Source organism: Silurus aristotelis (assembly GCF_946808225.1).
Source record: "Silurus aristotelis genome assembly, chromosome: 15".
Classification (NCBI taxonomy): Eukaryota; Metazoa; Chordata; class Actinopteri; order Siluriformes; family Siluridae; genus Silurus; species Silurus aristotelis.
In genome coordinates, this window is record NC_139588.1 from 15448947 (window position 1) to 15473795 (window position 24849).

At 35.3% G+C, this 24849-nt stretch overlaps 1 protein-coding gene across 2 annotated transcripts in view; it reads right to left on the reverse strand.

Annotated features, from left to right (window-relative positions):
* Positions 1 to 21162, reverse strand: part of fndc1 (fibronectin type III domain containing 1) — a 41116-nt gene extending 19954 nt beyond the window's left edge. The window contains exons 1-8 of one of the 2 annotated variants that reach the window (XM_083562210.1): positions 21009 to 21162; positions 10940 to 11134; positions 10670 to 10756; positions 9657 to 9725; positions 3469 to 3675; positions 3187 to 3273; positions 2272 to 2392; positions 1936 to 2123 (exon numbers count right to left, since the gene is read on the reverse strand). In XM_083562210.1, coding sequence (XP_083418336.1) covers positions 1936 to 2123; positions 2272 to 2392; positions 3187 to 3273; positions 3469 to 3675; positions 9657 to 9725; positions 10670 to 10756; positions 10940 to 11134; positions 21009 to 21081 — 1027 coding nt within the window. In that variant the 5' untranslated portion in view covers positions 21082 to 21162. The remainder of the gene's footprint in view (positions 1 to 1935; positions 2124 to 2271; positions 2393 to 3186; positions 3274 to 3468; positions 3676 to 9656; positions 9726 to 10669; positions 10757 to 10939; positions 11135 to 21008) is intronic. The other variant, XM_083562211.1, reaches the window with a different exon arrangement.
* Positions 21163 to 24849: the final 3687 nt, after the last annotated feature.

Genomic DNA, 24849 nt, shown 5'->3' on the forward strand with positions numbered 1-24849 from the left:
CTTGAGTGTTCCTTATGATTTTTCATTTAGAAAAAACAAAATTAAAGGTTTTTCATTAAAGAAAGTAACGTCATTATTAGTTTTCCAAGCAGGCAAGCAGAAACAAATTAATGATGCATTACACAGAGGACGTTATGTCATAACTCTGAGATCAAACTTTTTTAATTGTATTTATGTGTTGGCAGGAGTATGTGTGTAGATGTGTAGATAGATAGATAGATAGATAGATAGATAGATAGATAGATAGATAGATAGATAGATAGATAGATAGATAGGTAGATAGATAGATAGATAGATAGATAGATAGATAGATAGATAGATAGATAGATAGATAGATAGATAGATAGATAGATAGACAGATCTTTATTGTCATTGCATAGTACTGGTACACAGCAACGAAATGCAGTCTGGCATCTACCAGAAGTGCAAAAAGTAGCAATCGTGCAAATAGAGCAGATAAATATGTAGCATATGTACATGCTGTAACATATATATATGTATATATATAAACATATGTACAATGAATACATTAAAAAGCTATAGCAGTGCAGAGATGTGTGGACATTGTTGAGAAGTACAAATAAATAGTTCTAAGGCTATGGCATAGAAAAAAATGTGCAGACACTGTTATAAAGGAACAACCAGTAGAAGGTTATAAGGTTATGGCATTAAAAAATGCTGGAAAATGCATAAAAAAAGTTGGATAAACAAGTCCACTATATATATATATATATATATATATATATATATATATATATATATATATATATATATATATATATATATATATATATATATAGTGGACTTGTTTATCCAACTTTTTTATGGAAAATGCATAGAAAAAGTTGGATAAACAAGTCCACTATATATATATATATATATATATATATATATATATATATATATATATATATATATATATATATATATATATATACATATATATAGTGGACTTGTTTATCCAACTTTTTTTATGCATTTTCCAGCATTTTTTAATGCCATAACCTTATAACCTTCTATATATATATATATATATATACACACTGTGAATGTGAAATATTAGGCAGAATGTACAGTAAGGTGTATATATAGATACACGTAAATAAAATAGTGCAGATGTATGTAAAGCACAATATGTGTAGAGAATGAGGAGTATATAAAAAATACATTATGTAATATGTACATTGCATGTTTAATTGTACAGAAGTTATATACAGTGTTTTTACAATGATCTAATGGTGTAATGTAGAGTTCAGTAGGGTGATGGTGGATGAAAAAAAGCTGTCCCTGAACTTGCTGGTTCTGGTGCGTATGTTCCTGTATCTCCTTCTTGATGGAAGGAGGTTAAACAGTTTGTGACTGGGATGTAAGAAGTCCTTGATGATGTTGTGAGCTCTGCACAGACATCTACTGTGGTGAAGGTGTTCAATGGCAAGTAGTTAGGTGCTAGTGATGCGTCGGGCGATTTAAACCACCCTTGGCAGAGCTTTATGTTCACACACAGTGGAGCCTCCATACCATACAGTGATTGAGTTGGTCAGGATGCTCTTGATGATGCAGTGGTAAAAACTCATTAGAATCTCTGGGGACAGATGAGCTTTCTTGAGACTCCTTCAGAAGTACAGGCGTTGTTGTGCCTTCCTAATCAGAGCTGAAGTGTTCTGGTGCCAGGACAGATCCTCAGAGATGTGAACTCCCAAGAATTTAAAGCTGGAGACTCGCTCTACCTCAGTTCCATTGATGTAGACTGGGAAATGTCTCCTGCTGTTAGATTTCCGAAAGTCCACAATGAGCTCCTTAGTCTTAAGAGCGTTGAGTGTGTGTTTGTGTGTCTGTGTGTTAAACAAAAGTTGGCTTGCAAAAAATTAACCATATATCAAACAGCTGGTATGTAATTGGTGCTTTTTCATAATAAAGATTCTGGTTAATCCATACCTGACTCAGGAGTCCGTTGGAATACGGATACACTCCATTTTCCATGCTGGTCTCCCTGAGTGATTCGAACAGAGAATTCATACATTCCATCAGCAGAGAGTCTTTCAATCACAAGTCGCCTTTGTAAGGTCTCCTTATATTCCCAGCGAGCAGACTCTCCCTTCTCCCTATACCTCACAGTATATTGCCTACAAGAAAGGGACATTTATTATGACAGCAAATATCCATCTTAAATTATTCCGTACTTTCTCATTAGACACTCTCCCTTATAATACAAAGTAATGTAAACTATGCATCAGTCAAGTTATTCCAAAACCCACCTGACACGTTTCTTACCTGGTACCTTCAGGAATACTTTTCTGTTTCTTGACAAGTGGATCCACCCATGTGATTGCAACAGACTGGGGAGACAGAATCCTCACTGTGATGTCTTCTGCCTCCTCTACATCTTCTTGCTCTGATAAACATGTTTAATAATTAAATACTTGATTTCCCAAAAGACAGGCTACAGTGTCATATCATTACAGTATATCAGCATTAAATGCACAGGGCTTTGAGCATTTAAAAATACTTATGTAAAAGTGTGTGTTACTTATGCAGTGTCATGACCTTGATATTATAATGATCTCCATAAATGTCCAGGACTGTGTGACTTTGAAGTTTAAAAATTAAAAGTTGAAAAACTTTATTGTAAAGATATGCACATTTTAATTTACTGCAAATTTATTTCAAATTCGGAGACACGTATGAATTACATTTTTTTAAAACGATTGCTAAACATAGACTTATCCAATGTTAGCTTAATTACTATTTTTTAAGGTTCTATCTAGCTCGGTCAGTAATATTTAATGCTATTTCTATCTAAATACTAGCTTTTTATACATAGGTAATGGGCCGTTTATATATTCATATTATATTTATATATTGTAAAAGCAGTGAGTACAGTAAACCTGGACTCTACCTGTATTTTTATTATTACTCTTATGTAGCAGATGTAACTGTTAGTGCAAATGAACCTGAATGTTAATTTATCAAGTCTGTATATGTTGCTGCCAGATATGTTGTTGACCACATTAAAGCAAATGTACTATTAGGATTTTGGAAAACTGTATTTATAGTATAATACCAGACATTTGGGAAAGAAATTACACAACAGGGACGTATCCACCAGTGATGTTCAAGTAGTTAAGCGATTTACAAAAAAAAGCAAGATATAACTTTCTTATACTGAGCTACAATAACAAACTCTACCTGGAGGAGGTATTTCTGTATGGACAATCTTGCTTGCTGGCACGTTCTTCTGTCCCTGCAGTGACACCACATAGATGGACTCAGATGCTACAAACAGAGGAAAATATCAGATACATCGATGTTTTATTATATAAAACATGCTATTCACAAACTAAACATGCATTTGAATACTAAATTGTTTGCAAACTATACTAGTTAACTCTCAAAGCATACAAGCTGCTAGAGGAAAATCTAAATCTAGTAATAAAGGTATTGTTCTCAGAAGATGCCTCTTGTCTTCACCTAGTTTAGGTTTAGCATTGCGCTGGTCAGCTTGGGGCTGACTGAGGTCCACCCTAGGTTTGCTTTGAGAGCGGATAGGCAGGTGTCCTCCTCTTTGTGGAGCCTCAGGTCCTGCGGAAGACTGAGGGGCTCTCTGACGTAACGCTGTTGGTCTTAGATTTGTAGGGCGAGTGCTAATCCTAGAGGAGAGTTCAGGTGACCTCCTACCTAACAAGAGACAATGCTGGCATTAGAGTTCTTGTTTTGCTTTATTTGAGTTCAAATAAGAAGAAACAAAGAAAATTATACACAGAAAAAGAAATATTATATATATGCGTGTGTGTGCGTGCATCTCAATAAATTAATTAGTCGTGGAAAAGTTCCTTTATTTCAGTAATTTAGCTGAAATTGTGAAAGTTGTGTTATAAATAAATTCAATTCACACAGACTGAAGTAGTTTAAGTCTTTGGTTCTTTTAAGTGTGATGATTTTGGCTCACATTTAACAAAAACTCAACAATATTCACTATCTCAAAAAATGTGAATACTTCATAAGACCAATAAAAAACATTTTTAGTGAACTGTTGGCCTTCTGGAAAGTATGTTATTTTGTTGTATATGTACTTAATACTTGGTAGGGGCTCCTTTTGCTTTAATTATTGCCTCAATTCGACGTGGCATGGAGGTGATCAGTCTGTGGCACTGCTGAGGTGGTGTGGAAGCCCAGGTTTCTTTGACAGTGGGCTTAAGCTCATCTGCATTTTTTGGTCTCTTGTTTCTTGTTTTCCTCTTGACAATACTCCATATAATCTCTATGGGGTTCAGGTCTGGTGAATTTGCTGGCCAGTTAAGCACACCAACACCATGGTCATTTAACCAACTTTTGGTGCTTTTGACAGTGTGGACAGGTGCCAAATCCTGCTTGAAAATGAAATCCGAATCTCCATAAAGCTGGTCAGCAGAAGGAAGCATGAAGTTCTCTAAAATTTCTTGGTAAACAGGTGCGGTGACTTTGGTTTTCAAAAACACAGTGGACCAAAACCAGCATATGACATTGCACCCCAAATCATCACAGACTTTGGAAAATTAACACTGGACTTCAAGCAACTTGGGCTAAAAGCTTTTCCACCCTTCCTCCCGACTATAGGACCTTGGTTTCCAAATGAAATACAAAACTTTGGACCACTGGGCAACAGTCCAGTTCTTCTTCTCTTTAGCCTGGGTAGGGCGCCTCTGACGTTGTCTGTGGTTCAGGAATGGCTTAACAAGAGGAATACAACAACTGTGGCCAAATTCCTTGACACGTCTATGTGTGGTGGCTCTTGATGCCTTGACCCCAGCCTCAGTCCATTCCTTGTGAAGTTCATCCAAATTTTTTAATTGATTTTGCTCGGTTGGCTGTGCATCTTTTTCTTCCTTCCACTCAACTTTCTCTTAACATGCTTGGATACAGCACTCGGTGAATAGCAGCTTCTTTGGTAATAGATGTTTGTGGTTTACTTGTGAAGGGTGTCAACGATTGTCTTCTGGACAACTGTCAGATCAGCAGTCTTCCCCATGATTGTGTAGCCTAGTGAACCAAACTGAGAGACAATTTTTAAGGCTCAGGAAACCTTTGCATTTGTTTTGAGTTAATTAACTGATTGGTCACCATATGGTAATTTTATGAGATGAGGTCAATTGTTGTGTTTTTGTTAAATGTGAGCCAAAATCATCCCAATTAAAACCAAAGACTTAAATTACTTCAGTCTTTGTGCATTGAATTTTATTTAATATACGAGTTTCACAATTTGAGTTGAATTACTGAAATAAATGAACTTTTCCACGGCATTCTAATTTATTCAGATGCACCTGTGTAAATAATTAGTGTGTAAATACATAATGAGTCTTTCAACTTTTTTAACTCAAATGTTTCATTCCTCAGAAATGACATAAATCAGTCTGTTGTGAAAACATAAAAGACAACGATTTAGGATAAAGACCATTTATACGATGTTATTCATTAACTTTAAGACCTTCGTGACTTTCTGTAGCTGATCTGTTGTTAGATTGTTTTTAATGTGGCATCAATTTGCCTGTGTATGTCAGACTTTGGCTTAAAAATGTTTATTAATACTTGAAGCAAACAAATGTGATCATTAGACTTAGATAAAAAGTTTGCAGAATGTAGAGAGAGTTTAGTAATTCATGCTTATCCAATGCTTATAGCCATTCAGGACCACACACTCCTCTGCTCCCTCACTTCCTTTTCGTTGTTTTTTTAGTGTTATTCCCCATATGACTGAACTTGGCCAGCAGACAGCCAGGCAGTTTTTCCTCTCTTTCTGTCAAAGAATGAATTTCTCTCCCATTTCTCTTCTGTGTCCTACTTTTTGCTCTCTCTTCTCAATGCGGTGCAGTCTAAAAATCACAGACAGTGTAATGAATAACATCCCCCTGGGCTTTTCCTCTGTCTTCCTCAGTAATCAGTCACAGATGATAGACTGCAGTCTTGTGTCCGTTTATCAGTATACACAGTGTCACTGCATTTTGAGGGTTGATTGCAGCTTGTAATCAAAATAATACATCTTAATCAAGGGTTCCTCAAGCAACATTAGGCTGACTGTTATGAAAAGACATTTTGGATTGGTCAGAAGTGGACAAAATTTTGTCATTGAGTGCTTTTGCTCTGGATCATTTAGTGTTTTCTCTGCACTACTGAACTACATGATGGAGTCTCCTTTCAGCTGTTTTAGAAAGTTTTCTATATCTTCTTCTTCTTCTTCATCTTCTCATTATTATTTTTCTATGCCAACTACAGTATTTATTAAAATTATCATTTATACTTTTTGTACAGTAAGTATCAGAAACATAGTACATTAAAAAAGGACAAACATGTATGTGCTATCGCTGCAATTGGGGTGAATGGGTTCTCGTTGGAGAAACAGGTCTGGAAGAAGAGAAGGAAAAATTGTGTGTGAGAGAGATGAAGTGAGAAAGAGAGAAAGATAGATAGAGAGAAAGAGAGAAAGAGATGAATGTGAGTTGAAATCATTCTGCTAGAGGACTTTGGTTTAATTCTGGACCATTTTTCCATTCTGTCTCACTTTCTAATAGGCAACATTTCAACATATACACTCTGGCACAGTTGCTGAAGGTACATTACTAGACCCATAAAAATAATATTGTACTAAAGTAAAGAAAGAGTCTATACTTTTTTGAAAGACACTTGAATAGCGGCAATGATTTTACCATCATATACTGTAGGTATTTTGAAATTATCTAGGGCCAGTTGTTTTAGTAACTATTACCCTTAAGAGTGGCATGATGTGCAGTAGGTAGCACTGACACTTCACAGCTCCAAGGTTCCTAGTTTAATTCTGAGCTCAAGTTACATATTCTCCCTGTCCATTTGGATTTAATGTGGGTTCTTTAGTTTCTTTTCACTTTCAAAAACAGGGCAGTAGATGGATTGGATACATTACGTTGTCTCTACGGGTAAGTGAGTTTGTAAATGTTTGTAGATGTTGCCCTATGATCGACTGGCGTCCTCATATATACTACTTCTGGGCTTGACTCCAGATGCACCACGACCCTGACCACGATAAATTGGTTACTGAAGATGAACGATATCACCCGTACTCTTCTCCTTTAAAGACAAGTATTTAGGCAATGCAGTTAAACCGGGCTCACACATCATTCAGTATAGAGTAAAAGCCTCTCCCTCTCTTGCCATCTGTTTCTTTGTTTCTTACTTTCCCCAATGACATACTCTTCCCTTTGTAAGGGCTTTTATAGTATGCACCTCACAGCATTCCTTCTTGCTTTCTGGCAGGTGCTGGATGAACTGGCCATCTCTAGTGGCAAGAGCAGCTGACAGAGTCCAGCTATATGTGAACTTAGCTGACTTCACAGGGCCTGGCTCTCAGCGTGTGTTCACACCTGGTTTTACTGAAAGGACCAATTAAGAATTCCTACATGTCATATTCGCCAATAGTTAAGCAACACGTAACTTGGTGAATACATCACACAACTGATGTTTTCAGTTTCCAATTTGATAAAACACAAACTAACCCATTTCCTATTTTAGTTCATGTCTGTCATTAGTTAATGGCTAAGGAAAGGAATCCATTGATTATTTTAAGGATTTCTGAATTATTATTGTATTCATTTAAAATACTGGAAAATAATAAAGATTTTTTTTTTTTTTTTTATAAAATGATTTTAAAACATTGCATTTCAAAAATTAAGTGAACCCAATGCACTCTGACACAGACAGACATTAACTTACGTATATCTCTTACTTGCTCCCAGCTAGACAGAGATTAGAGTGCAATGTTATGGCAACACCATGGCATTTCCAAGACAAATCTAAAACAGTACTGAGTCAGCATATTAGAAAAGCTAAGGCAATGCCAATGCCACAGACGTCAATCAGATGCAGAACAATCTCTTTTAACTCAGTCTTTTTCAATGTTATCGCTTTATCTTTTCTCTAAGCTTTGCTTTATCTTTTAAGTCTAAATAATCTGACATAATTGGATCCTGCTGTAGCAAATGTATCCACTAAGAGACGCTAAATATCCCCAAAAAAAGGGAGTAATAATATACTAAGTGCAATAGAAGTGTATTTATTGCTGCCTTCAGACAATTCCAAAGGTATTTGAAGACTAAAAGCAGTAACTCTATCTGACAAAGCACCCAAAGTGCTACTACAACCTTCTGTTTTGATTCTCTTTTACCTCATTTACTCCTGGGAGTAAAGGAAACTACTGTCATTTGGTTTATTTAGACAAATTCCTTCCATTTACCATGAGAAAGGTAACACTCTTACAGTTTAGATTAAAACAAGCCAGCTTAATAAAATGCATTATTCAAATATATATAACTGTGAAACTAATATGTTTCTCTCTAGGGCCAAAAAAATATAGTAAATGACGCTTGCACAGAAAACATTATTTACAGCATCTGGAAGTTTTGGCCTTCCATAGCCACCAATTCAGAGACATTTTACTACAGAGCTTTTTGGCATAGTTAATATCAAAATACTTTAGTATTAGTATTTAGTATGTGATTGTGGTGGCAGTCACATAATGATCAAATCAAATTAAAATTTAATAAGCAGTGGCATTAAGCAATGATGTTCACTACAAACATTGCATTTACAAAGTATACAGTTTGATATTAGGTGCCAAGTAAATGGAAATTTGGAATATTATTGTATTGAACCCATATAAGAAAATCTTCAGAAATGTAGTACAATAGCGTCCATGCTCACGTTGCTGCCCATGTGCTCTGGCACATCTCTCAAAGCACTATCCCTCTCTGGGGATAAGCATTACTGATGTAAAATCTGTATCTCTAAGATTATGCTACTCAACACCTTTAATTGAACTGGAACACAGAATACACACCAGACCTTCTCAGCTGACATTACTAATGCGTCTGTGACTGAAATGTGAATGTGAAATGTGACTAAAACAAATTCCAAGGCCCAGACATCTAGTGAAAAGAGTTCCAGAAAAGTAGATGAAGGGCCAATTCAGTGTTAATGCTCATGGTTTTAAAAAAAGACACATATTGGTGTAATGGCCTGGTGTTCGTATACTTCAAATCAAATCAAATCAAATTACATTTTATTTGTCACATACACATACATACAGAGTACGACATGCAGTAAAATGCTTTGTCCACAAAGTGTAAAAATAAAACTATGAGCTAATAAACCACCATATTTTGCAGCTAAACAAGTAAACAAGTTGCCCATTTGACCACAGTTATATCTTATACAAGCTAAGCTATAAATCAATTGTATTATGTAGTATTATGATTGTCTTAGATTATATATATAAGATATATATTATGTAGGGCTGTATCTGTCCTCCAGCCAAACATACCTTTCTCTATCTGGAGGGAAATACATTCCAAAAAGATTCCAAACGCATTTCTTGCCCAACCCCAACGATTCACCAGATAAAAACTCTGCTGCAGTGAAAACACTGTATTCTGTAATCTGAAAACTTCATATTTTTCCCAGAATTAATTATGGTGTGGTTTCTTTATGCCACAGTTGGTGAAAGATACTGGATAAACAGTTTATAGTCTGGTGCATGTTTCCTTCCTATGTCATTGCCTCTCACATCTACTAAATATCTTACTTAAAAGTGCCATTTTCTTTGCAGAACTGACATAAGGTATTGAAAATAATGAGTAGATTGTATGAAATCCTACCTGGTGAGGAGCCGTTTGCAGAAGAACCACCTTCAACAGCAAAACCATCAAGTTTTACCCACTCCCCACCTGTAATGAGAAAAGAAAATCCATTCTTTTCAGTTTCATTTACAACAATCCTGACTTATTATGTTCCAATTATGTCCAGAGTCCAACTCACAAACTATGAGAGTATACTGTCTAACATTCATCCAAACTTGAACTATGAAATTAAAAATGTTTCGATTGAGAAATTTACGGCCTGCACACAGCAGTTAATTGTGTACTAATTTATTGTGTCTGGTCTATGAGTGTTCAAATGGAGCTCTGCACATGGATCTTGTTTGTCAGAGGAAGGAGAGGAAATAATTTTGAGATTTATGTGGCATGCATTAGATGGGTGACAAGCTGCCACAACACAAGGCCTTGATTTCGGTTTTGGGTCTGACAACAAAGCTTGACTATTGGCTTTTTATGGAGGAGTGCAATTCCAAATTCTGAGGACGGCCAATAATAGAGGAGAATGGAATAATTAGAAATGCAGACTGAACTGATTTTATTCTGTAGCATGCTCAAGTGTGTGTCATTTTATTAGTCACCCACTCTAGTATTAAAGGCAGATTAAGAATAAGCAGGGAGGCAATAAAGTTATAAATATTTTTTTATGTAAAAGATCAAAAACTACATTTAGCCACATTAGGACTCTGCTGAAATGTTAATTGACCATGGAATATTAAAAATGGTGATATATCAGTGTAGTCACTCGGATGTGTAAAAACGTTCATATAACAGACTCGCGATACATTGACCATTAAAAAAAAAAGGATGTATTTTTGTGAGTACCAGTATGCAGTCAATTAAACATGCACAAAAACGTCATAGCTTTTGTGATAAAAACAAGACCTATAACAGCAGTAATAGTAAACAATGGAAAGCTCTCTCATACTTTCACATGCATACACATAAACACACACACACACACACACACACACACACACACACACACACACACACACACACTCACACAAACATACCTCCTGGAGTTTCTGCTCTGTAGACTGGTTTACTCATTCCCTCCTCATTCTCAGAACTGATCTTGAGAAAGTGCAGGACTCCAGGCTCTAACACACATGCACCACACAACCACACACACACACACACACACACACACACACACACACACCGTGCAAATTAGACAGATGCATGCTGTTCTCATGCATTTAACACTTGCATTTCATTTACATCTTTGCGTGACTACTGACTGTCAAATTTACAGCCAGTAATGTAACATCTAGCCACCTTACCTACATCCTCTAGTACCTCGGAGCGGCGGTCCTTGTCCACTTTGATGACTCGCAAAGACCGCATGGATTTGCCGTAGCCGATACTGTATCGATCCACTGGACGACCATCCAACTCATTAGGTGGGTCCCATGTCACCTTTAAGCCCTTCTCCACTGACGTTAGCTTTACATTGCGTGGATGGAGTGGTTTAAATGCTAGGAGAGACCAAAACAAAATGACTGCCTATTACCAATGCTGTCAATAAAAAGATTTATTACGTTTATTTATGTGAATTGGTGAGAGCAATAATGATCTGCTTAGCATATAATGAAAGCCAAGCTCCAAAGTGTTGCCAAAAGATTACACTAGGAATGTGAAATGTGCTAATTAAATTTCACCTGGGTTTAATACTCCAAAACAGTTTTTATATTGTTCTTGACACAACTTAAAATAAGATATACCTTTATTCGTCCCACAGTGGGGAAATTTCTTATTTTATCTTAATTAAAGATTTAATTTGAATAACAATAGACTCACAATTCAACAATATTTTGAACAAAATTTGAATTGGAGGAATGGCAGAAAGATTAATAAAACTCTTGTTTTTATTTTTCCTCATTTTTCTTTTTTTTTTATATGTATATACACCATCCAGGCATAACATTATGACATTATAACATTATATCAGGTGAAGTGAATAACACTGATTATCTCTTCATCATGGCACCTGTTAGTGGGTAGAATATTATTAGGCAGCAAGTGAACATTTAGTATTTAAAGTTGATGTGTTGTATGCAGATAAAATGGGCAAGCATAAGGATTTGAGCAAGTTCAACAAGAGCCAAATTGCAATGTCTAGACGACTGGGTCAGAGCATCTACAAAACTGAAGCTCTTGTGGGATGTTCCCCGTCTGCAGTGGTCAGTATCTATCACAAGTGATTCAATAAAGGAACAGTGGTGAACCGGCCGAGGCTCATTAATGCATGTGGGGAGCAAAGGCTGGTCTATGTGATCCGATCCAACAGACGAGCAACTGTAGATAATTGCTCAAATTGCTGAAGAAGTTAATTATGTTAATCAGAGCTGTTACAGCAGCAAAAAGGGGGACCAACACAATATTAGGCAGGTGGCCATAAGGTTATGCCTGATTGGTGTACTGTATGTATTTTGTTTTACATGTATCCTAAACACTGCAAAACAATATATATTTTGTATTAAACTTGAACTAAGATTACAAATGACAAATGACAAAATGTACTAAAGGTTCATCATCTTAAAAACACAAATAAATGTATAAATTTTCCAAAATCTTCATGTATCTATTAAATAAAAGGTCTATGACCTGAAAACACTAAAAATGATTAACTGAAACCGAGCTTCATAGTACTACACAATGTGTCGTTATAGATAGAATTAGAGCTCAAAGATGGTTAAAATGCCTGGATTCTGGTTCTTCTTTCTCATACTCAGTAAGTCAGAGGAGCATAGGGCTGGTTTTTAAAAGCTGTCAACTGTCAGCCATTCTGATCTGGAGCTCAGATCAGAATCTCGGGACACTTTATAAGTTTGTGAAAGGACACGATGATGTGAGCAGCATGTTCTGTATATACAGTATTTTAACTCTCTGGGTAGTACAAATTGAGTCCTCTGGTGTTCAAATTGTGCAACTGCATTAGATGTATGCCAATATCGCACATTTTTACAACTTGTATTGTCATATTTTAACCTTGTGTTGCATTATGTAAGGTCACAATGTACTATTAGACCACTTCAACTTAACATTAATGACAGGACATTCCAGTAACATAGACATCTTTCATTAACCTTTAATTCTGTCATTATTAAAGAAGCACCAGGCAACAAGACTACAAGAGTAGAAACTTGCTCTTCCTCTCATATAAAAAAAACCTGCCATAAGTCATAAAATAAGTGAAACATGTGCCTTTAGATCATTTGCAAGAGTACAGAAATTGTGGCTGACTTATGCTATGACCTTTATGCTTACTATCACCTCCTATTCTCTGGCTATTACTGTACATGAACTCATTTGTACTAGTTTCAAGTTGTACAACTTGCACTTATGTGAATGCAAGGATTTTGCAGTATGGTATATATCTTACTCATATAGCAATTTATTACTACTGCAATTCCTCTTGAACAGGAATTAATCAGTGGTTTTGGGCCTGACCTATTCGTATTAGCTTAAGAATATATTTTTGACAATTCAGTAAGTGTCTTTGAATAAGGGCTTCCCTCAAGTGTTAAATGCAAATTCAATAAAAATAATGTGTTAAATGTTTATAATGCACATTTTTTTGGTGGATTTGGGGCTCAAGATGAAGAGTGTCATGTAATACGAGGGAAGTGAATACAAGTGCAAAAATATGTAATAAAGTGGAAATGTTCAAAACGAGCATGATGAAAATAAAAGGAAAGAAAGAAGGAAAGAAAGATCAAGACATGAACAGTGGAACAAATGTACAAAAACCAGCATAAACAAAAAGAAGATTAAAAAAAAAGAGGCAAGGGGTGCTGCAAACAGTCAGTCTATATGCAAGTGTTATGAGACAATGAGAATCAGGTGGGCAAACGTTACAAGGCCCCATTAGGTGCAAAAGCTGATGGGGAATGTAGTGCCTGACCATAGTCCTGACAAAGAGAAGTGGCCTCAAGTATTTCAATATTACAAAACTTATTCACTATACATATCATGTATTCAGTGTACATTCTGTGCAACTTGAGCATTGCTAAACTACAGTTTTGGTGCATTTTCTCATCTTAAGAAATAAGAAACCCATCTGCTCAGTTAAGGAGTGGCTTTAAAAAGCACACGTGAACAAGGATGTTGCCAGGACATGATGTTTATGTAATGTTCTGCTGTGTGCTTTGGTACTCTGTTTATTGGAAAATACTTTTTAAACTTCTCGTTTCTGAATGTCTGGGTTTTATTGTTATGGAAAAAAAATGTATCACAGAACTTGACACTTTCATAGTTGTTAAATCAACTTTGGAGTGTAAGTGAAGGTAGGATTTCTTGCCAAAGAATACTGAACAAGCACCAGACACAAATGTAATGCAGATATCTTATGATGTCACCTTTATTAAGATAAAAAAGCGGGCGTTTTTTTTTTTTGTTTTCCAACTTTGGACACGGAATAAAAGGTGACCCTCTACATCATCAACTTGACAAATATAACAGAGATCACCATCCATATATATATATATATATATATATATATATATATATATATATATATATATATATATATATATATATGTATAACATATATATTAATGGAAATTAAAATCAAGAGCTACTGTACACTATGAAAACTAGCCCAAAAGATAAGAATATAGTAAATACAAAAAAGTTCATGGTATTTCTTCAGGCAAAATTTTAATTTTTTAAAAGCTTTCATAAATTTGATCAATACTGGATTAGTCTGAGCTCTATAAAACTAAACAAGAGAATTTTCACCTCAAAGAAACAATTTATGAGGTGAAAGCAAAGCATCATAATTTCAATACCAATAAAACACTAATGGACAGCAAATGAGCTGAGCTTACTACAGGCCAAATCTCTAGTAAAGGTAGTGTGAGTTGTGTAATTTTTAAACTATAGGAGAAGGTACTGTAATGATGTTTGCAGGCGTTATATTATTAATGCTTTATGCTCATTCATTTCTAAAATCCTTTTTACATGACTGGTGAATACACACGGTGTATATAATATGCATAAGGTATGCAATACACAAATGGACCAGGCTGCTGGGCAAGTTGGTTCCAGTTTATACCTCCACACCCTCATACCTTCTTCTCTCCTTCGGCCACCTACATATATGACGTAGGAAATTCATATTTCTAAGAGCGCAAATGAAAGAGTTTGTCCCCCCCAATTCGTTCAGAAAAAGCCATAAAAGTTTACTGACTATCAGCATTTAATTAGATCACAGGTTAGGGTATAACCTGTAATGTGTGACTTTGATTGTGTCTGCCATCATAGTGTCAGTTGTATCCACAACATTTTAAATAAAATCTAATGGAAAAAGCTGCAGGGCAAGCACCTGCCAGAGTGCCAGAGTGTCAATGAAGTATGTGAAATTTATGCATTACCACTGTACTGAACCCCACACAAAGACTTTGTTAATATGCTCCTTGTTATTATTTCAACAATAATATCCACTGCAATAATATACATTTATAATATACATCACATCACATAATTTACTCTTCACTCATAATAGACATCATCATACACTAGAAAACAATGAAGTATAACATAAAATTGTAATTATACAGTAACCCATTATTAGCTGGATTAGATATTTTATAGCAGGAAAACACAAAACACATGCTGTAGCAGGTGTGATTCGTCCTCTGATTCAACTATATACACAACGTCTTCAGAAAGTAATCTGACCTTTTCATATTTTCCTGTTACACGGCAGCCTCTCTAATTGATTTAGATAAATCTTTTATTTTCCCCTCATCGATCTGCTCTGCAAAAATACACAATTCTAACAAGTTATGTAAATGTAATTAAAACAAGAACGTGAAATATCATATTTACACAAGTATTCAGACTCTTTACTTAGTACTTTGTTCAAGAACATTTGCAGTGATGGAAGGTATAAAGTATGATGTTTTAAGCTGGTCCCAGTCAGGTTTTCTCAAGCTCTATTTGTTTAAAAAAGGAGTGTCATTGTACCACTATTTTCATTTCTCTTCAGAGAGCTTAAACTGTGTTAAAGTACCAGCTCCAGCTAGGCCACTCTGAGACATTTCCAGACTTGTACCATAGCTGAGGAATTGTCTTGGATATGTGTGTCATTGTAGTGTTGAAATATTCTAAGCTCTCTTGAACAGTTTTTTCTAAACTATATCTCTGTACTTTGATCAGTTTATCTTTTCCCTAATACTGACAAGAGTTAAAATTCCAGCTGCTGAAATATAAATCCACATGATGTTGCTGTCATGACCGTGCCTCACTGTAAGGATGGATTTGGCCAGGTGATGAGCAGTGCCTTGTTTGATCCAGATTTAATGCTTAGCGTTCCAGTCAAAGAGTTCAGTCTTGGTTTAATCAGAACATAGATACAGGTATCTGAAGCGTAGCAAAAGTTATACAAAGATGTTTTTTCTTCTTTTATCTCCCTCTTAGGAACTCTGCAGTTTGATCAAAATTACCTACTGGTTTTTGGTCACCTGTTTGACTAAAGCTGTTCTCTAAACAATTGTTCTAGCTAGAGTACTTGTGTTCAGAACTTGAAGCTACTGTGCTCTTTGGAACATTTTGGTGCCTTTCCTAAACCAGTGCATCAACACTGTGGGTTTTTTTTTTTTTTTATGTCTACAGAAAATTCCTTTAAATGGTCTTATTTATTGTTCTGAGATGCACTGGGTGGTTTAATTAGTAGGTAATTTTTTTTTCCTAATCATGTCTAGGATTTTGTATTATTTTTTCACTATCCATTCATCTATTTTCAATACCACTATTTTAAACAAGTCACAGAGAAGCTTAGACCAATAACTCCCTGGATGGATGCAAACCTATTGCAAAATCACACAATTTCCTGCCATACACCCATTCCCACACTGGACAGTTTGGAAATGCAAATCAGCCTGCAACACACTTTAGACTGGGGAAGAAAACTACATAAAAACCCCTAATGTGCTAACCACCATGCAACCTATTTGAAACTCTAATTTGAGTGGCAGAAAAGGATGATCAATTGAAATAAGATACTCAGTTTAATTATAGAGTTTGGATGCAAACGTTAAAATGATTTCAGATTTGTATTAGTAAAACAATTTACAAAACAATCACTACTCAGTTATACAGCCATTTTAGAATAATACTGTGACGTGACAAACTGATGAAAATGTGAATGGGTCTAAATTCTTTCTTAATGCATTGTACATCTTGACTAACTTATGTGAATTGTTTCCTGATACAGACATCCCTGATGCCCAGGTGCTTCACATTGATCTAAAAACAGCTGTTACTAAATGCCATCTCATTTCCTCGACAATGGGCTCTGTTGAGGAAGGCAACTGCAGTCTTGCTAATCGTCATGCACTGACTCCTCTTGGATTAGAGATCTTTGTAGACTTATCTTCTTTCCAGTTTAAATCGTCATTCATGCCAATCAAACACAGCTGAATCAAATTCCTGTAGCTGGCTAATTAAAGATTTTCCCTTTATTCTCACTCTGACATTTTTCACACGCACATTTTACCTCTCTAACTCCCTTTGACTGTGTATCTGACCTCCCTTTTCTCCTGTTTCTCTGCATGTTTCTATCTATCTTCCTCTCATCTTTTTTGCTTGCTCTTTAACAATTCCCACCAGCACACCACCAGATGTGTGTTTAGATATGGGGTTGAGTGGGAAAAAAAGACCTTTCATATACATATTTTTTATCTGTGAGGCAGATGTGTGTGGCTGATGTTGTTGGCCACTGCCGAGTGGGATGTTAAAAAAAGAAAAGAAAAACGTGATGAAAGGAAAGCCATATGACACTCCATAATGTAAAATCCATAGTTTTAGAGAAAGTAAAATGGGCCTGTTGTTCTTTAAGTGGCTTTTTTTGCCTTGTAAAGTTAGAAGGTCTGCATTATTATTATTATTATTATTATTATTATTATTATTATTATTATTATTATTATTATTATCATGTAACATTGTGAATAGCAGGGTGGTGCAGTACTTAGTGGTGCAGTACATAGCATTGCCACCTAAAAGCTCCAAAGATCCTAATTCAAATCAGATCTCAAAACTGTCTGTGTAGAATTTGTGTTCATGTTGTTGGCTTCCTCCAGTTCTCTGGTTTTCTCCACTGTCAAACAAGCCAGTGGACCAGCTATACTAAATTGCTCCTTGGTGTAAATAAATGTGTGAATGTGTGTGTGTGTGTGTGTGTGTGTGTGTGTGTGTGTGTGTGTGTGTGTGTGTGTGTGTGTGTGTGTGTGTGTTTGCGTGCAATGCTTGGGCCGATGTCTAATCCATAATGAATCCTCCTGCCTTACACACAGTGTTCCCAGGATTGACACTAGATTTAGAAAAAGCTTGACCAGGATCAAATGGTTAGTGAAGATGAAGGAATTAATCACTACAATGAGTGTTACATTGTTTAGAACTACTATAAACTACTACCAACACCAATTCTGGACAGCAGACAAAAAATGTTGCTAAAAAGGAGTTGATATTTTAAGAACATAATGTCATTGTTTTTTTTTTTTTAAACTTCTCCAGTGAGCATGTTGGGTAAGTGGCTAATTAAATGGAAATAAACCCAATAACCTGTGTTTGGTATCACGGAGCCACAGTCAAAACGCTTTTTTATATAAAATATAATATATTTATATAAAAGTTACATTAAACAGGTCACATACGTGTGCAATTTTTTAACTGGGTGATGTGGCTGAATCCAAAATGATACAATGACATTTATTCTAATGTAAAGTATTTGCCAGCAATTATCTATTAAATGATTAATTAATTAACCCTGAATAACAATTAGCTATTTTTTTTTACAATATTGTTCACATCTGACTGCTGAAGCCATTATCTGCAAAAAAACTTACAAAGCATGAATGGTTTCTCAATTTTTGAAAGATATTGTTCAAGAGAGGGCTATAAACTAATTTTCAAAACATTTGATGTATCATGGGAGACTTTACAGACCATCACCACCAAATGGAGAAAATTGAGCACCACTGTGACATCATCGAGAACAGGATGTCCCTCCAAAATGTATAAACATAATAGACAAATCTTACGCGGAAAGCACTCAAAATACCTACAGCAACATAAAAAGGAGCTGCAGGAATACCTGACTGATTGAAGCATGTTGTGGTCTGCTAGTAAGCAGAAGATGAAAAGGAATTTCACCTTTCAGCATGACAGTGACCCAAAGCGTACATCCGAATCAACAAAGGAATTCCTCAACCAAAAGAAATTGCAACTAAGTTTTTGCAATTTCAAAAAGAGTCTGATTGTTTTCCACTTTTTAGTTTTTTCCATTGTGATTTAATATATTCAGGCTGGAAAATGTTCCAAAATGATAGCTATATGATATATGATATCATTTGTTTACATCATAAAAACCTGCCAAAAGTGGTGTGTGAACAATTTTACCAAGTTTTTAGGAAGCATGCTGTTTTCAGATTCTTGTATAAAAAAAAAAGTTACAAATAAACCAGGTGAATTTTTTTTTTTCTGGACACAAAAGTTGTTAAATTAGCTATAATAGTCATAATTTTATAATAATTGCTATTGTTAGTGATTAGAATGAGAAATGTATTACATTTTACATAAAAAAATTATGCCTGGCAACAAAAAGATTTGAAAGCTGTTGTCATTGGAATCGACTGGTCACACAATAAGTATACGTCAGATTAAAATAGGAAAAGAAATACAGAAGAAAAAAAGGAAAAATAAAAGTACGGACAAAAGCAGATTTGCAAAAAGTAAAACAGATTGTTTCTGAATTGTCCACGCAGATGCTGGTGTTTGTCACCAAACAGGGAAATTTAGAAATATAGAGTCAGAACAGACGCCTAATAAACAGCTGCTGACAGCAGTTCCAGACTGCACTGGTTGACCTCATTTTCAAAACCACTTCCAAATCAGAAAAAGTGAAAGAAAAAGAGAAAAAGTGAGAGAGAGAAAATGTACGGTTGTAACGTGGCAGCTAACTGTGCTCAATAAGACAGAGTTACTTCCAAGATTCCTCAGCTATATTGCTCTTTCCTTAGTGTGTCAAGACAGACGTAGAGAAAAGTCCAGACCGAAACGGATTTCACAAACTAAGAGTGGAGCACAAAAACATCTGCAGCATGACTTGTGCCTTGTTAAATCTAGTCAATTTACTTTCTCTGGGGATACTCTAATATTCTGAAATGCATACTGATCTATGCTTACTATACACTGCTGTATGTTGCACTTTGCCTAAACAGATTGCACTCATCCTTTGCAGTCTTTGTTTTTTAGTGGGATCTCTTCTCTGTTAGCTGGCTCTACAGTGAGATCACTCTCTATTTTTTTTGCTTTTTTGGCACACGACTCTCACTTTCTAAGCAATTTTCCATGAGAGTGTACTAGACAAAAAGTTCCTTCATGATGGTTCCCTATAGCAAAGGAATTCAAGTTTGAAAGTGATCTTGAATGGCAAAGGACAAAAACAAACTGTCAACATAGGTAGGTTATAGCTACATTTTTATTAATGTTTCAGTAGCTGATATGTATGACCCGAATGCCTTTGAAGAATGCTTAAAGTTTATTCTGTACACTGCAAACAGTTTTTGCATTATAATTAATAGTGGATGCATGCTACATGAATGTTACTACTGTAAGCCAGACCAAAGCACAGATTAGAGGCAGACCTCTGGCATATTAGATCAGCCCTGCTGGCACACTTATGAGAATATCTGGGTCTCATTTTAGCCATGATTTATTCTTATTATTTTTTAATTATGTAATCTTAGCTCAGTTGCAAAGTCCATTGCAAACAATATCATGTTTTGTAGTAAACATATTACATGCAGGATTTCTTTCTTAAAAAAAACAAAACAATATTCAATTATTTTCTATTACAAATCATTTGATATTTAATTTAAATATTTTGTTCGAACAAAACCACAGAATAACCTGAGGCAAAGTTTGGATTTTGAATGCCCCCATCTTGTAGTATACTTCTACTTTTTTAGGTTTATTATGATATTCAAACAAGTGATGCTAAAAAAAAATTAAGCACAATAATGTGTATTTTCCGAACTTGTGCATTTGCAAAACAACGATTAAAAAAAAGTTGCATTTGACAATTAGTTAATAATCAATTCCGTGCTGAACTAATACCTGTTAAAATGCATTCATTGTAGAGTACAGTTACACAAATACCTACAAATCTGAGGTACAAACTACCTGTGATGAGGTGCATGTGGAATATGTCTGTGAGTGTGTGTGTGTGTGTGTGTGTGTGTGTGTGTGTGTGTGTGTGTGTGTGTGTGTGTGTGTGTGTGTGTGAAAAAAAGCATGCCTATGACGAGCAGGCTGAAGTGTGTCACTTGAGTGTGTGACGCTTACCTGTAAACGTCGGGCTGAGGGCCCAGAGCACGAGCAGGAGCGCACGGAGAGCGCGTGCTGCCGGTGGACACATAGCGAACAGAAGTGGTGCAGCTCGCGCGCCGCTCCGGAGAGCGCGGGGAAGAGGCGGGGGCCGCTCCCTACCTTATGGCACTAATCCAAAACCACACTCTCCCGTTGAACAACCCATAAAAAGACTCTGCCTTACCGCAAGAGGGAGCCACAGGCTGAATTCAAAACCGCGTGATCTGGTGTGCAAAACATCTGATTGTCAAAAAGAATTCAGTTCAGTTTAACTCGGGTTTATTTGTAGAGCGCTTTTAACAATGGACATTATCTCAAGACAGCTTTACGGAGATAAATATTTTATAAAGTTGCAATGTATATATCATCCTCATCGGAATGACACTGAATGTGCACTACAGTTCCATCATTATAATTTAGTGACAGACCGAATAGATTTGCCATGAGTGACATCAGTTGCCTTCTTTACCTGAGAAACATTGTCTCCCCTAAGTTTGCATTATGATTTTGTTTGTTTATTCATGATTTGATTTATACCGAGTGACGGTTCCCTTATAAATATGCCTTTTTGTTGTTGTTTTTTTTTATTACAAATGAACATAGTTGAAAAGGAAACACTCAAATGTTTTGTATGAAGCCATTACATGAATTTATGTTCTATTTTTTATTGATTATGTCTTTATTTAGTTATTTTTGTTATGTTATTGAAAAAAAAAAAACCCATAAATTCAAGAAATGGTCTGTACAATTTGACCTTCTTCACTAGATGCAATTAAACCAGAAAACTTCAGGGCTGTGTAACAGAGTCCCTTAGAAAGATTACATGTTCATGGTTTGGAATATGATCTGGAATATTACTAATGAGCAAACCAGTGGTGACTGTGGCACGGGAAAAACTTCTTGAGACAAAAAGCATTTCACTACATGTCGTACTCTGTATGAATGTGTATGTGACAAATAAAATTTGAATTTTTGACTTGCTCAGTAACTTCATCGATCTTTAGTCTGTTCATCTGGAACCATCCCCAGCTGCACAGAATGGTCTCCAGATGACTTCATCAAAGTCAGGGCATTGGGATGAATCAGGCAGACCTGACGTGAAGAAAGGGATAGGAGCACTGGAGCACAGGCCACTGGTACCTCAAGAACCTGTTTAGCTCGACAGACACAGAGAGAAAAGCCAGACTTCCTCTAGACTGTACCTCACTGATTACACTGTTAATGTCTATCCATTTGTCCTTTCATGTGATTGGCTATATTTATTTAACTACATATATATTTTATGGGTCCTGAGTCCATTTTATTTGTTTCATGGGGGTGTTTACATGAACAATGCATACAATAGAGGTGACCAGAATTAATTTTTTTATTTCTCCCTGTTATTCATAAAAAATTCTCACACATTAACACCAGATTTTATCAGCTGTTATAATATTACAACCATCATTAACTGTTTACCAAGGACTGCAAGAAATCAAAGCATGTTATAACAGTTTAATGTCTGGATTTCTCCTATTAAGGTTTAATCAGTTTTAAGCAAAAATGTAGAATACATTTCTATTTCTCCCGAATTGAGAAATGGGTACATATCATATTCTTACTTCACATGGAAATAATCCACAAAGCATGTCTCCTGCCAGTCAAAAGCTTCTCTAGTTTCTTACATATATATATTCTCTTGAATGTATAAACATACATTCAAGAGATGGTCTGTAGCACAGTTTGAACTCCTGTACTAGATGCTATTGATCCAGAAAACTTGATGGGTGTGCAAAAGTGTCCCTTACATGTGATTGCATGTGCATGGTCTAGAATATGACATTCATTTTGACAGAATAAGGTGAGCAGAATTTATTAAGAACTTGTGGTTATAATAACTGCTTCTTGATGGTTCAGCAATTCTAAAATATGGCTTCATTTTTTTGTTCTCGATGTTTTTTGCAAAGTGCTAGATATAAATTCCATGTGCTGTCATAAAATAAAGTATTTGTATTCAGTTCAAAGCCTGAAGTTTTTAGCTGGCATATTTCTTTCTTAAGCCCACTCTGTTGTTTGTCTTTCTGTATTGCTAAAAATAATTATAGTCAGGAGTTGATTGCTTCCATGCATTGAAGCTTGGCCTGTTTGTGCCCAAATTTCCCAGCTGACAATATCTCTACTGACCTAGTTTGAAAGAATCATGTGGATTCATAATGTAAGCCACAACCACTTACTCTATTCTTCCCAAATGAGAAGAGCTTTAATAAATCACTTATTTTAGAAACACCTTTGCAATAATTGTGTTCTACACCCCCTCCAAAAAAGCTTGTCTTTTACAAAACCGCCATGGCACCAATGGCTTATATAAGTTTTCTTCTTACAGTATAAAGTTTGTATGAAAACATGACACTTGGTGACACTGCTGGTCACCATAAGTCTCACATGACACAATTGTCTAGTAAAGTCCTGATGTTTGATCTAGTGCCAGATTCCCTCTTCATGGGTATTATATTTCTAATCTCCCCATAGTTTACATGCTTATTAGTGTAAACATAATATCCATCAGCAAACACAAGAAGCAAACTCCAACTATAATTTGATAAATATTATTAGTAGTAATCATAGTAGTAGGTTTAGTAGTAGTTTGTACTTTTCATACATAAAAACTCTACACAACTATATATATATATATATATATATATATATATATATATATATATATATATATATATATATATATATATATATATATATATATATATATACTACACAAGAAAATTTTAAAGATAATAGTAATCATGTAGTGACAAAATAGGAGCAACAACCATAATACATACAGTAATTTTTTAAAAAGTTCATAAAAATAGAAATCCAACTACGATTATATATATATATATATATATATATATATATATATATATATATATATATATATATATATATATATATATATATATATATTCTATTCTATTTTTTTTTATGTCTGCAACTACAAAAAAAGAAAGGAAAGTTGATTAATAAATACAAAGTTAAACCATTCCATTTTCTATTGTTGTCTAACCACTAAAAGTGGCCTACTCACTGTAATCTTAAACATAATTTCTCCAGGGATACCACAGCACCAAACCACCAACAGTGCTGTATCAGCAAAAAAACCCTAAACAATCATACTTCAAGAGATTTGGAGGACTTGGGTAAGGAGTGAGATGCAGAAAAAGAGAGCGAGAGAGAGCAAGAGAGGTGGGGGGGGGCAAAGAGACCCCAGGGGCTCTTAACCAGAACTGTAGACTTGATCTCATTATTGCTCAAAGCATGGTTTTTCCTATTCCCACACATGCAAATCCCCTCTCTCTCTTGTGTCATTAAACAGTAGTAGTTTCGGCATCTCTCAGCTTTATTTATTTATTTCACTTTACACACCACTATTTAATGTTTTAGAAAAGTGCTAAAAACAAGTGTCAAACCAGCCACTGTCTATTTATTTGGATTTAATAGACTGGTGTTTAAAAAAAAAAAGGAAATCATGCACAAGCAAATACATACAGCACATTTGTATTAATTATGTAACATTTATTTGTATTGATTTGCAGTGTTAATGTTCACAGCAAGTGATACCATATATAACATACCAGAATACAGAAAAGTTATTAAACATTCAGCACAGACCAGAAACCCCCCCCCCCACACTAAATTTAGGTAAATAACATTTTAAATCAACTCCCATCAAAATGTAATACCCATGCTGCTAGACTGCACATATTAGCAAACATTTATACATGTACCCGCAGAGAACATATGCAAATTTGAGGTGCGAAATGTTTAATTAATATTTAATGTA